Source organism: Myotis yumanensis, unplaced genomic scaffold (assembly GCF_028538775.1).
Source record: "Myotis yumanensis isolate MYYU_CA2020_CCGP unplaced genomic scaffold, mMyoYum1.0.hap1 SCAF_6, whole genome shotgun sequence".
In the NCBI taxonomy this organism is placed as follows: Eukaryota; Metazoa; Chordata; class Mammalia; order Chiroptera; family Vespertilionidae; genus Myotis; species Myotis yumanensis.
The window spans coordinates 10,347,840-10,361,595 of record NW_027223757.1 but is presented as its reverse complement, the minus strand read 5'-3'; the positions used below and the strand labels follow the sequence as shown (position 1 = coordinate 10,361,595).

The 13,756-nt window shown below is 39.2% G+C and overlaps 1 protein-coding gene across 5 annotated transcripts in view; it reads left to right on the top strand.

Annotated features, from left to right (window-relative positions):
- The window catches only part of UST (uronyl 2-sulfotransferase), a 264,274-nt gene that overhangs the window by 145,305 nt on the left and 105,213 nt on the right, over positions 1–13,756 (top strand). For all 5 annotated transcript variants that reach the window (XM_070417497.1, XM_070417500.1, XM_070417499.1 and 2 more), the window contains exon 3: positions 3,746–3,901. In XM_070417497.1, coding sequence (XP_070273598.1) covers positions 3,746–3,901 — 156 coding nt within the window. The remainder of the gene's footprint in view (positions 1–3,745; positions 3,902–13,756) is intronic.

Genomic DNA, 13,756 nt, shown 5'->3' with positions numbered 1-13,756 from the left:
CAAATTCTTGAGCAGTTTATTTCTCCAAAGAAATAAAAATTTGTGTTTATGTTGGCAGCTCTATCATAACCACAGTCCATACCCCAGCCTGGTTACTATGGAATTTCAACTTACAAACACTATTAATATCAATGCATCAATCATAAAGCCCAATTCTACTTCCCTGGGTCACAACCTCATAACTAAGAACTAAATGATTTATCTGACTATCTGAGCTTCTGTAGTCAGTGACAGAGAACAGATTTTTTGGATACTTACTGATTGAACCATAAGTAAAATGACCTGTTATAATGACTATCTTTTTACCTTGATGACTTTTATTAGCATTTGATCGGAAAGGTCAACTGTATTTGAAGATTCTCCTAGTCTCACATTTTAGCAGAATCATTGTGTTAATTAGTGTCAAACAGTCTGTTTAAACCCGTCAAGCTGGCCCAGCTGGTGTGACTCAGTGGTAGAATGTCGACCTGTGAACCAGGAGGTCACAGTTTGATTCTCGTTCAGAGAACATGCCTGTGTCGTGGCTCAATCCCCACAGTGCAGCCGATCAATGATTCTCTCTCATCATTGATGTTTCTATCTCTCTCTCCCTCTCCCTTCCTCTCTGAAATCAATTTAAAACAAAAATCCCTCCAGCTGCCAAGAACCAATGTCTATAGAGGGTCTCTATTAGGGATGGGGAAACTTTTTTCTCCCAAGTGCCATTTGAATATTTATAACATCATTCACAGGCCATACAAAATTATCAACTTAAAAATTAGCCTGCTATATTTGGTCAAACATTGAATTAACTCACCCCTAATGCCTTGGCAGGGCCAGACCAAATGATTTTGTGGGCCTTATAGGGCCCGAGAGCTGGATATTCCCCACCTCTGCTCTAAAGCTACAAGGTGTGTTCTAGGCACCGTGAGGACATCTAATAGGAGATACTGATTGGCCCTAAATAAACAATGTTTTACTCATTGAAAACACACACACACACACACACACACACACACACGCACACACACTGGAAGAACTATATCAAAATGGTACAGGACTGGTTGCTTAATGAGTGATACTATGTTTTACTCTAATGACAATTAGCCTTTAAGCTCCAAATTTATGAAATGATACTCTGGATATAAAATATTTCAGGAAAATAAGTAAACCTACAATTACAGATACAGAACAAAATTTAAAACTACATGCTGACAGCAAGTTTAGGGTATGTTTATGTTGTATTATATTCTTTAACTTTGGGCCTTTTTATGGTCTTCTGTTGTTAATATGAGCTGAATGAAAGAAACTGTGGAATGTCATTTGTCAATTGTTGCTCAAGGCTAGCGTTCAAAATTGAAATAATATCTTTATTGGGGGTATAAATATTTAATCAGATGCTTTTCATAATGACTTCTAAGTCTATCAAGTTCATTATAACTGAACAATAGGAAAAACAGGAAATAAAAGGCATCCAAATTGAAAAGGAAGAAGTAAAGCTTTCTCTGTTTGCAGATGACATGATCATGTATATAGAAAACCCTAAAAAGTTCATAACCCTCAAAAAACTATTAGAGCTAACAAATGAGTCCAGCAAGATTGCAGGATATCAGATCAATATAGAAAAATCAATTGTATTTCTATTAATGACAAATCCATTCCAAATGAAATTAAGAAGACAATTCCATTTGTAATACCATCAAAAATAATAAAAGGAGTGAAGGCTTGTACACTGAAAACTGCAAAACATCAATGAAGCAAATTAATGGAGAACTAAATAAGTGGAAAGACATCCTCTGTCATGGATTAATATTATTAACATGGCAATAGTCTCCAGGTGAATCCACAGATTCAACACTATCCCTATCAAAATCTCAACTGCCTTTTTTGCAGAAATTGACCATCTTATCCTGCAATTCATATGGAAATGCAAAGGGTCCAGAATAGCCTGAACGATCTTGAAAAAGAAGAACAAAGTTGGAGGGACTCATTCTTCCTGATTTCAAAACCTATAACAAAGCAATAGTAATCAAGGCTGTGATACTGGCATAAGGATCAATGGAATAGAGTTGGGAGTCCAGAAACAAAGCCATATATTTTTGGTTAGCAGATTTTCATTTCACAGTTAAATGGAGAAAGAATTGTCTTTTTAATAAATGGTGCTGGGACAAAAGGATATTCATATGCAAAATATGAAGTTAGATCACTAGCTCATACCATACATAAAATTAACTCAAAATGAATCAAAGACCTAAATGTTAGCACTAAAACTATAAAACTCTTAGGGGGAAATATAAGTGTATATCTTTGTGACCTTGAGTTAGACAATGGTTTCTTAGATAGGACATTAAAAGTACAAGCAACCAATCACTCCAAATTGGACTCCATCAAAATTAAAAATTTTGTGCTTCAAAGGCCATATCAAGAAAGTGAAAAGACAACCCATAAAATGAGAGAATATATTTGCAGATCATATATTTGTAAATTCAGACTAAATGTAGAACTCTTAAAGCTCAACAATAAAAGGATAAATATCTCAATTTTAAAATGGGAAAATAATTTGAATAGACATTCCTCTAGAGTAAATATACAAATGGCCAACAAGTGTATAAAAAATATACACACCAACCATTATTGGTCATTGGGGAAATGCAAATCAGAATGACAGTGAGATACCAGTTAACATCCATTAGTGTGGCTATAATTAAAGAACAAACCAGGCAATACCAAGTGGTGGCAAGGATGTGGAGAAATTGGAAGTCTCATGTGGTGCCAGTGGAAATATAAAATGGTGCAGCTGTATTAAAAAGAGTTTGGCAGTTCCTCAAAAAATTAAACAGAGAGTTACCGTATGATCTAGCAATTTCACTCCTAAGATATGTTCAAGGTGAATCAAAAACATATGTCCACATAAAAACTTACACACAAATGTTTATAGCATCATTATTCCTACTAGCCAAGAAGGGGAAACAATTCAAATGTCCATTGACTGATGACTATATAAACAAAATACAATGTAATATTATTCAGCCATATGAAGGAATGAAGTACTTACTGATTCATACTACAACATTGATGAACCTTGAAAACATTATGCTCAATGAAAGAAGCCAGACACAAAAAGCCACATATTTTATAATTCCATTTAAATGAGATGTCCAAAATGATAGAGGCAAAACCATAGAGACAGAAAGTAGATAAATGCTCTCAAGGGGCTAAAGTAGTGGAGGAAACAAAATGTGACTGCTAATGGGTATAGAGTTTCTTTCGGGGTGACCAAGTGTTCTGGAGTTAGATAGCGGTGATGGTTCACAATTTGGTGAATTTACTAAATTGTCCACTTTAAAGAGTGAATTTTATTATATGTAAATTATGTCTACATAATTTGAAATTGCTATGTTTTTCCTTCAGCACTCTATACATTAAGTTTTAATAAAGCATAATACAACTTGCAAAAGAATGTGATCATTAAAGCACATATTTATATATTTTGTTTCTAAGGAAAACAAGTTCCAAGAACAATCTTATAGGTGGCATGAAATCTGACCAGTTTTTAGTATCAGTGTAGACAGTGGGACAATGAGTCCAGCCTTCCTTCGAGTTACACTGTGAAGGTAAATACGAATTCATCACTTCTGTTCTCTCATTAAGTTCATGCGGATCCTTCGTGTGTAGGTTGATTAAACATTAATTATTCTGAAGTTGAGGGAAGAATCCTGAGTATTTTAACCCCAAAGTCTCTATGTGCTCTCTCGTTCCTTCCCAGGTGCTGCCCTTCCCCAGCCAGGTGGTGTACAACAGAGTTGGCAAGTGTGGGAGTCGCACTGTGGTCTTGCTTCTGAGAATCTTGTCAGAGAAGCACGGATTTAATTTGGTCACGTCGGACATTCACAACAAAACCAGGCTTACTAAAAATGAACAAGTAAGTTGTCTTTGGCCACGGTTAAACTGTACTTTGCTTCGATTCATTGGTGTAATTAGTGGGTGCCTTACAGGACATCCTTCAAACCCTGACGGATGCATACCAGATTTGCAACTTCATACTGTATATTTGTCAGCGTGTGGAAGGAAGTTTAAGTTAAGTGTTCTGGTGGTGGTCTTAAAGCCAGGAAGTTACCGAGAAGGGATACTTTTGTTAGACCAAAGGACAGTGTGCACTCATCATTGTTTATTTAGCTAAAAGTAGCAATGCATAAATCTCAGATCGTTACACCACTGAGCTGTAAATAATGCTGACATCCTGATGGCAAAAATAAGAAAGATTTATTTTAATATTTCTTCTTCTATATTTGCTCACAAGTATCCTAGGAACCTGACTGGTCAATGGGGGCAAAAGCTTCCTGTTATGATCAGCTCAGGGGATCTTGCGCTTCCACAGCAGCATTTGGCATATTCAGTGGCAGCAAAAGAATCATCCCATTTCCCAGGGACAGTTCTGTCACAATATAGCCAGCCCTACAAGTGGACATACCGGTGGTAAAGTCTGCTCTACATTCTGCCTGGAAGCTATGCAAACATATTCTACTTTATAAGCTTATACAAAAGTAGAGTCCATAGTCTCTATTGGGGCACTTTGCTGATATAGCACAGTTAGGCCTAGTGCTCTCAAGGTCATTTTACAGGGTCAAGTTTGTTAGCTTATCTCACAAAGTTGGCTTCTGTGCCTTTAGTACTTGAGGATGGATGAATAGCCACCAGTATAAGGCAGGGTTTTCTAGAGAACAGAACCAGTAGGACGGAGATGTCTATCAATTATCAATAAATAGATATAAAAGGAGATTTATTATGAGGAATAGGCTCACACAATAATGGAGACCGAGAAGTCCCATGATCTGCCATCTGTCAGTTGGAGACGCAGCAGAGCCACTGGTATAATGGAGTTCAAAGGCCTGAAAACCAGAGCAGCCAATGCTGTAAATCCCAGTCGAAGTTATAAAATGAAATGTTCCAGCTTAAACACTGAGGCAGGGAAAAGAGGGCAAATTCCTCCTTTCTCCACATTTTGTTTTATTCAGAGATTGGGTGATGCACACCCACATTGGGAGAACAATGTCCTTTACTAAGTCCATGGATTCAAATGCTAATCTCACTCAGAAACAGCCTCACAGACACCCCCAGAATTTTGTGTAATCTGCGCCTCCCTTTGCCAGTCAAGTTGACACATAACATTAACCTTCACACCACCCAATGATTTTCTAAGTTTGGAGAATAAATAAAACACGTGGTTTACTATCAGGTTGAGGCCACAATTATGGAAATTTCCACCCATATCCACTTCTTTCTGGCAAAGCCTCACAAAGAAAGGGAATTTACAACGGCCTTTATTTCTCTTTTTTCATGGGGACAATGGGACAGTTTTTAAGACAGTAACATAACCAACAGGACTTGCGATAAGCCAATATATTTAGTGTCTCCCATATAGAGAGATCAATATGTCTACTCCTTTGAAAACTTCCACTAAAGAGTCTCTGAGTATCAAGTCCAAAGAGTCAATCAACAATAAATATTTTGAGATTGTCCCTTGAAGCTTCTATAGTAGGCTGTCAATAGAAAAATTATATTTGGTGACATTTAAGGATATCACATTTTATTAATGAGTTTAATAAGGGTATGTTCTCAGATTTCCTTATCTGATTGAAGAGCTAATATGAGGAGGCTGGTCATGTCCTTTTCACTACCTGAAAGAAAGTGACTGTACATTAATAGCCTATGTAGTTGCAATTTTATTATAATTATGAAATTTGGTTTTCCTTGGAGTACTTGAGTCTGCCTATCAGATTACACCTAAATATTGCTATGTGTGGAAACTATGCCCAGTTCTCAGAAGCCTCATAAAACACAGCAGCTCAATTTCAGTTCCCACTGCTGATGAAATGCAAACAATACAGCAAGGTAACTGAAGTGTTAAGACACTGAGATGTTCGGGAATGCCCTAGAAGAGAGAGCACAAAATATAACATTTAAATTTACTGTGTGATGTTCACAAATAAACAAATCTACTTTGTTTCCTACGAGGAACCGTCTGGAGAAAGTAAAATACAGTTGCAACTGTCACGAGAAAGATTTAGATGAAAATTTAACAGTAATTGAATAAAGGTGTATAAATTGCTGCCTCTAGGGAAGGGTTAAAGACAAAGTCATCTTTGTCCTCTAAAATAAAAGTGAGCTCTCATCTGTTTGGAATGATTGGCTTGTCTGGAAGCCAGCGAATAGACTAGACAATCTCTTAAGGTTCTTTCCAGCCCTGTGATTCTGTGATATATTTACACAACTTCTAGTATAGTCTCTATGTAGTGCAGTTGAAGCATTTCTGATTCCTGTGGTCAGTATGAACCAGAATATATTTCATTACGTAGTTACTCCAGATTCCTATTAAATTATAAGGCAAGTTTTAAAAACTCAAGGGAAAGGTAAAGATATGGTAGGAAAAACAAATAAGCAATTTCGATGTAAAAGCAAACGATAGCGACAGTGGCCTCTGTGCAGCTCGCTGACCGGGCTGTGACACGCAGAGGGAGCCAGGACATGGCATGACAAGAAACCAAGTTTGAAGTAGCTTAAGAATGTTTAAAGAAACTCTTTTCCTTATTATATGTGTTCTTTTACTAAAGTTTCAAAGCGCATAAAACAAGCAGAGAAAAAATATTATTTTAACCTAATATATTCAAGAACTAATTTGTGGTATGAATAGCTCCTCTTCTTGGTAATTTATTAAAGGAAAGGGTTGGGGGAGTGATTTAGGAGAGGAGTTAAAATTTTTAAAGTCAGTGGTTCTCAACATTAAACAGTAGAACTCTGAAAATGTGTTCCCATGGAAACATTGTTCTATGGAGTTAATAACACTTTACTTCAGGTGCAGAATAGACTGGCTCCTGTGGGCTGGCCCAGGACTCTATCCACCATGTAGAACATTGATTTTATGAGGAAATGTGTTCCAGGTTCCAAACTGCTGACTTACAAATGAACTTCGGAATGCTATTCACTTATGAGACTTGAATTATCTATACCATTTCATTCATAGGCATGGGCACCCCACTCTGGCCAGAGTCAAATTCATGTCCATGTATACATTTCTCACTATAGGGTAGCTGTGACATCTCTCTCTCTCTCTCTCTCTTTCTTTCTCTTTCTCCTCCCCCCTCTCTCTTTCTCTCTCTCTCTCTGTCTCTCTCCACTAAATTTAAAGAATGTACACAGTATTTAATAACATAAGACACTGAAGGGATTACTAAAAAGGAAAGGGAGCATGCAGACACCAAATGTTAGAATGCCTATAAAAATCCCATTACATCTGCCACATAGACATAGAAATACCTTTGAAGTTACTATTTGAGAAAACTCCGCCCCAACAGAACCCCAAGGACAGCTGCTGAAGGCCAAATGTCAGAACTTTCAGGGCATTGATGCAAAACATGGTGACATCATTTCATTTACGCTCTAAAACCAGGTTTCGATTTCTTGGGCTCGCTTAGATAATCTTATGGAATTGCATACACTTTGAAAGACATGGAGTGTGATTTCCAAAGGACTCATAACCATTTTTGTTAAAGGTCTGATGCTATTTTTCAGAACATTGTTCTCAGGACAATGAAAGTCAACGTGTTGCAGGCATATCATAGACATAGGAATTCAAAATTATTGCTTTCTTGTTGGAGAAGGGCAAAAATTGTTGACATAGGAGCCCAAAAGATCAAGAAAAAAATAGTTTTACTTTCTTCTTTATATTGAAGCTACTTAGGATTACAAAATTGGAAATAGCATTTACTCCATGGTAATTGTTTTACTTCATTATTTTACTTAAGTCTTTTGGACCTAAAACCAGTGCGCAGCTATGAGAAAACTGAGACAATCAGATTGTCACTTTCAGAATGGAATAAGATAGGATAGGATAGGATGACTACCTGTGGCACCTGCACTTGAACTTAGGCCCTCCTGAACCCAACAGCCCTTCTGAGGCAGTGGTTATCTGTTCTGGCTGCACCGCAGAATCTCCAGCAAAGCCTTTGAAACATACAGTTGCAATGGCCCTTCCCCTGAAGTGTTTCCTGGTGGAGCCCAGAAAACGTCTTTTAAAAATAATAGTAAAGTACCACAGGAGATTCTGTAGTGCCGACAGGGTTAAGAATCCCTGTCAAAACTATGACATTTTCCTAAGAGTGTTCCTGGGAGTCTTAGTCCCCTAAGACACCGAAAAATAAAAATAAAAGAAACTACCATGATTAAACAAATATGGGAATTGCTGGCCCTTTGTCCCCCTCTAGGAGATTCACATGATTATTCACACTTTAAAGAATGGGGATTCTTTCCATTAAAAATTTGTTTAACTGGCTTTCATATAGTGCTTCCCCATCTCCACTGGCAGGGAACTCTTTATAAGCTCTCCTGTGTGTGGCTCCCCTGTGCACCCCTCAGCTGGAGATCATATCTCCTGGGACTCTTTTAAGCAGCTATGAAGATGCTGAAAAGTATTTAAAGGGTGGAAGTCACAGAGAACCTATGCGCCTCGTGTGCTCTAGATTGTTTTTAGCCTCTTGGTCAAAAACAGAATTTCTTTACAGTGTTTTAAACTTCCCTTCCCCATTGCTCTCCTCCCTGCCAGTTCTCAATCTCACTGTGGCTGTAAAGCAATGCAACTCTAAGAAACAAAACTCACCTACAGAAACCATGGTAGATTTGGAAAAGGTCTAGAGACCACGGGGATTCCTCCCAGGCCTCCCCAAGGCAGGGTCAGCCTGTCTTCCTTGAAAGGTAAAGGTTCACTCATTCATTTTGAAGCAGGTCACTTGGTTGTTTCTTCCTTCATTTTGACGGCTATTCATTGGACACCTACCGTGAATGCTGTCTATTGAGCCCCAGAGAGCACACCAGATAGGTGTGCATCTTATTTCTAATCCTTTAAGCAGCATAATTAGGAAAGTATTATCACCCCATTTTATAGGAAGCGACAGTTCTTCAAGAAGAATGTGGGAGAAGAAGGCTTGGAAGTGAAGTTGAGCGGAATCCTGAGAACTTTCAATGCTAGGCTGAGGAACTAGAACAATATTTAGTGGGCAGTGGGAAACCATTAAAATATTATTCTTAACCACAATGGATCGCAAAATCCTCTTGGGAGATAGGTTTCTAGGTCCTACTACAAAGTATTGAGTTAGACTCTTCACAGTGGAGCCTCAGTATCTTTGTGGGGGAGGGGAGAAACTCATGAGGGGAACCCCATTCACAATTCTGGTGAGCAAGCACTGCATAGAAAGTTCTAATTATTAGAAAATTTTCCTTTTATTAAAGTGAATCTGCCACGAAGCAAGAAGAAGTCCTCTTTCACCCGAGAATCCCTCAAACCTCTGAAGACCTCACGTGTCCCCCAAGATCTTATTGAGTGCTGTCTCCTCGGAAGCCTGCACACTTTTCCCAGGAACCTTACCCTTACTTGAGACCTTTTGGAAAAGTCTCCTTCGAATGACCCTCAGAGTTTCCTGACTTTAGAGTAGGAGGGACAGTGTCCACAGGCATCAGAGCTGCTCCCACTAAACCTTGGAATCAAACCAAAAAAATTAGGGGAGTCCATTTCCAGGTCACAGAGATGTGCTCACCCAGCTCTGCAAACAAGGTCTTATCTTGAATCCTAGAGACAAAAGCTGAGTCTGTTAATGGAAACTTGGTTGAAAGCAAAGGAAAAAAAGTAGAAGCAACAAGGCCTGAAAAATGAAAAAAAAAATTCCCTCTCTTTGCAATTGTTGTGGGGAGATTGATTTTCTCTACTATTCAGACCCAGCTTCTTTGCCTTGCTCCTGTCATTCCGCCCCCTGGTGGACATCTTCTCCATGCAGGCATTGCTTCTCTTGCTGACTGCACAGCCCTGAAGGTGGGAAGACCATCCCATCCTGCCTCTGACCCAGAAGGGCTTCTCTATACAGGAGGTAGAGAGAAAGGTAACCTGAGCCTACAGACATCCTTTTGGCCTTTGAGGTTAGAGGGCCACGGAGTTGTCCTCTGAGCTACTTCTTATTGGGCTTTGATGTGTTAAAAACATGTCTTTTCTTTCATTTAAGATGTTTTGCAAAATTATAGGACATCTAGATCTAGTTGTTCCCGAGGGACACAGGAATTCAGACCCTAGTAGGGTCATTACCATGAGGGCTGGCATTATTTCCTAAAGAAGTCAGGAGCAAAGTCTTCTACTAACTAGCTGTGTTTGTACAACTGCAGGTAAAGGTTTTCTGCTCTACCTTCCCAGTTAGATTGAAAGCAAAAGATTAGAAGCTACTTCCTGGCATATCCTTTGCATTATAAATTCTGTTTGATTCTCACCTTTTTGTTAAAACCTCAGTTCTATCTCATTCCCAGATGCACTACTTCCTTTAGACACATCCCATTACACTGTTATTTCTCCCTCCCTCTCTCTCTCTCTCTTTCTCTCTCTCTCTCTCTCTCCCCCTCTCTCTCCTTCTCTCTCTCTCGTTAGCATTTTAAATTCATTCCTACTCTTGTTATAAGATAAAGTGTTTCCCACCTAGAACTTTTAAAAATATATCTCTGATAATATTAATGCTCTTATTTTTTATTATTAATGCTTTCCCATCTATTATAATTTCATTTTAATTTTCAGCAAATCACATGCAAGGTAGAAAATTTATATTCCTATAAATCCTCTTTATTCTCCAGACTTATTTTGCTAACCAGTCCCTCCTTCCCATTTTAAGAGGTTATGTATGAGTCAAGTAACAGTGGGAACAGTGAGTAAATTGTACATCAGCGATAAAGAACAGGACTTTTGGTGTCAGACAGACTTGAATTTGAATCCTGCTCCACTTTTTTCTAGCAACAAGACCGTACACCATCTAGGTAGCCTTTCTGTGCCTCCATTTCTTAATCTGTAAATGCGGATAACAATGCTTAACTTGTGGAGTCATATGAGAATAAAATGACAGCATATGTATAAAGAGCTTCTAGGTACAGTAGCTTCTAGATACAGTGTGCAGCCCAGGAAATGGTAGTTTGTTTGCTGTTGTGTCCTAGATGCTGTAGTAGTAAAACTTGTAGCCCCACTGGGGTAATAGATGCACAGGTTTGTCCAAGAAAGGCCAAACTCAAGGCCTGAGTGATAATTCTGTCTTCAGTGAACTGTACATCTCTTGACTCCAAAAATATTTTTCTAATGGGAGCATCTTTATTGCATAAACAATTAAGGGATATATGTTCTGTGCTGATACCTAGGCTTGGTTTTCTGGGGAGAATACATCAGGCCTGACTGTAGCCCTTAGGGAGCTTACAACCTGGTTCAAAGCTAGCACACAAACTCAACTATAGAAAAACAGAAAAAGTTCATGTCTTGGGAAATCCTCAAAGTGCCGTGGGAAGTCAAGGAAGGCAATGTCATTTCTAGCCAAAGATGTTTAAAACCAAACCCCTACCCCCTCACTTCAGCAGCCGGGTTTGTTTCTCCTGCAGCCTTTCCCATCTCCTCAAATGGGCACCATGTTCAGATCCAAGCCAGGACTCTGAGAAGGAAGCTCTTTGACCACTGGCTCTCCTTCCCTTCTGCCATCAGCTGTATGCGAAGCTCAGCAGATCCTTCCTCCTTAATATCCCTAAACCTCTTCATCCATCTTCACTTCCATTGACCTCGTTCAGTGGTTCTCAAACTTTTATGCCTTAGAATCTCCTGGAGGGCTTGTGAAAACACATATTGATGGGCCCAAACCCCAGAGTTCCTTCTAATTCAGTAGGTCTGGGGTAGGGCCTGAGAATGTGCAGTTTTAATAAGTTTCCACTTGATGCCAGCGCTGCTGCTCTGAGGACCACAGTAAGAAGTGCTGTCTTGATTCATGACCTCATCATCTCCTGTTGGGATTATTGCCCACCTGGTCTTCCTAACTAAGCTTTCTGTCTCTTAACCTTACCTTTGTTCTTCACATTCTCCACCTTGACCTCAGATCTGGAAGAAAAAAGAAAATCCTTTCTAGCTGTGGATACCTCATTGGATAAAAATCAAGATCTCTCATGTTATCTGTAGGGCCCTCAATTACCTGGTTCCTCCCTCCCTCCCTAGTCTTATCTACTGCCTTACTGATCCCATGCCCAACCTCTGGCACATGGAAGTCCTGGTAGTTTTAATATCCCTATCATTTCATGTTTTGTCCTTTGCCTCTGCTGTTCACTCTGTCTGCAATGCCAGGGGTCCCTTTCTTCACTTGCTAACTCCTGTGGGTCCTTGCAAACCACTCAGAAACACCTCATTAGGGAAATACTACCTCTTCACCTTCAGGTAGGGATAGGTGCCTCATCTCTATGCCTTCTACCCATTTGGTTATCATGTGATGCTACCTGCCTGCTAGTCCACCTGGTCCACATATCTGAGCTTCCTGAGAACAAGAACAACATATTTTATCTCTATAGCCACAGCCCCAAGCAGTACATTGCCTGACAGAGAGATGAAACTCAATGGATGTTGAATGAGAAATCCAGAAAGTGTACTTGATGGAGGTGGTCATTTTAGTCTAGTGTAACGAGCATTTAGGATTTGGACATGCAAAGAGAAGAGGAAGAATATTCCAGAAGAGGAAGCTTGCGCCTATGGTCAAGCTTGGACATGTGTAAGGAAAGAATAAGGAGGGGTCTAGTTTGTCTGGCCAAAGGAGTGTTGTCTTGAGAGTCAGATAGCAAAGGTAAAATCAATGTAACTCAGCAAGGAATTGAATATGGAAATTCAGGAAAGACCCAGATCAAATGTGAGAATATAGAGAATACCATTGACCAGAAACAGACTCTTCAGAGATGAAATAAGCTATAAGGAGTAAAGATGGGGACCAAGAATGCAGTTTGTGTCATGGTAGGTTTGGGGACACCATTAGGATGCATTCCACTGTCTTGTCTTTAAGTGTCTTCCCACTGACCTTATTTACATGTTTTCATCTCCAGGGCCTAGTAATTGCCCAATAAATGCGGAATGAATGAATGTATGCAGTGGAATCAGTAAATGAGCCAAGGAAAAGAAGGACAGGTAGCTTCTGTGATGATGTTAGGTAGTGCATTGCCACCCATGATGCCCCCCACACAGATAGGACTCAGGCAAGAACAACGGTGGGAGGACCAAGAGGGGTAACTCAGGTGATGGGCAGCAGGGGTTCAGGAGACCATCACTTATCACTAGAAATGGGGAGAGTCTTAGTATTTGTTTAAACAATCAAATGACACCTTGAACATAATGCCCTAAACCTGTGCTTGTGGAACTTCCTAAGGAGCTTTACAATTTGCTGAGCGGTGACAGAATGTATGAGAGCTGAAGTGAGCTCTCACTTCACTGTACTAAGGCAATAAACATGAACATTCATACCTTTATGCTATGTTTGAAGATATGTCTAGAAAGAGTTATGCATTGTCACTGCTAATCAATTTTCCCTTGTGAACTAGACAGCTTTATGACTATTGTGACACAGTTCTCAGAATCTCACCACGTACTGTTCTTCCATTAAGTATAACACGTTGACATGTGTTTAGAGAATATAATATAATGTTGAATATATGAAAGAAATGGTTTTTCTTATGACCTGTTTTTCCAGTCTTCTTGTTAATACTAGAGGGATTTCTCATATTGCTTTTGTGTGTGCAGAGAAATATCTGAATAAAAATTGTCTAGAGATTAAGGCATTAAGTGGTGTTTATATTAAACATACACACAGTGAAGAGTTATGCTTCCAAGCAGACATTCTCAGGGACATTTGGTTGTGCTTCTAAATCAATAATTCTATTGGTCGATCCATCAAAAATTAAAATCTGCGAT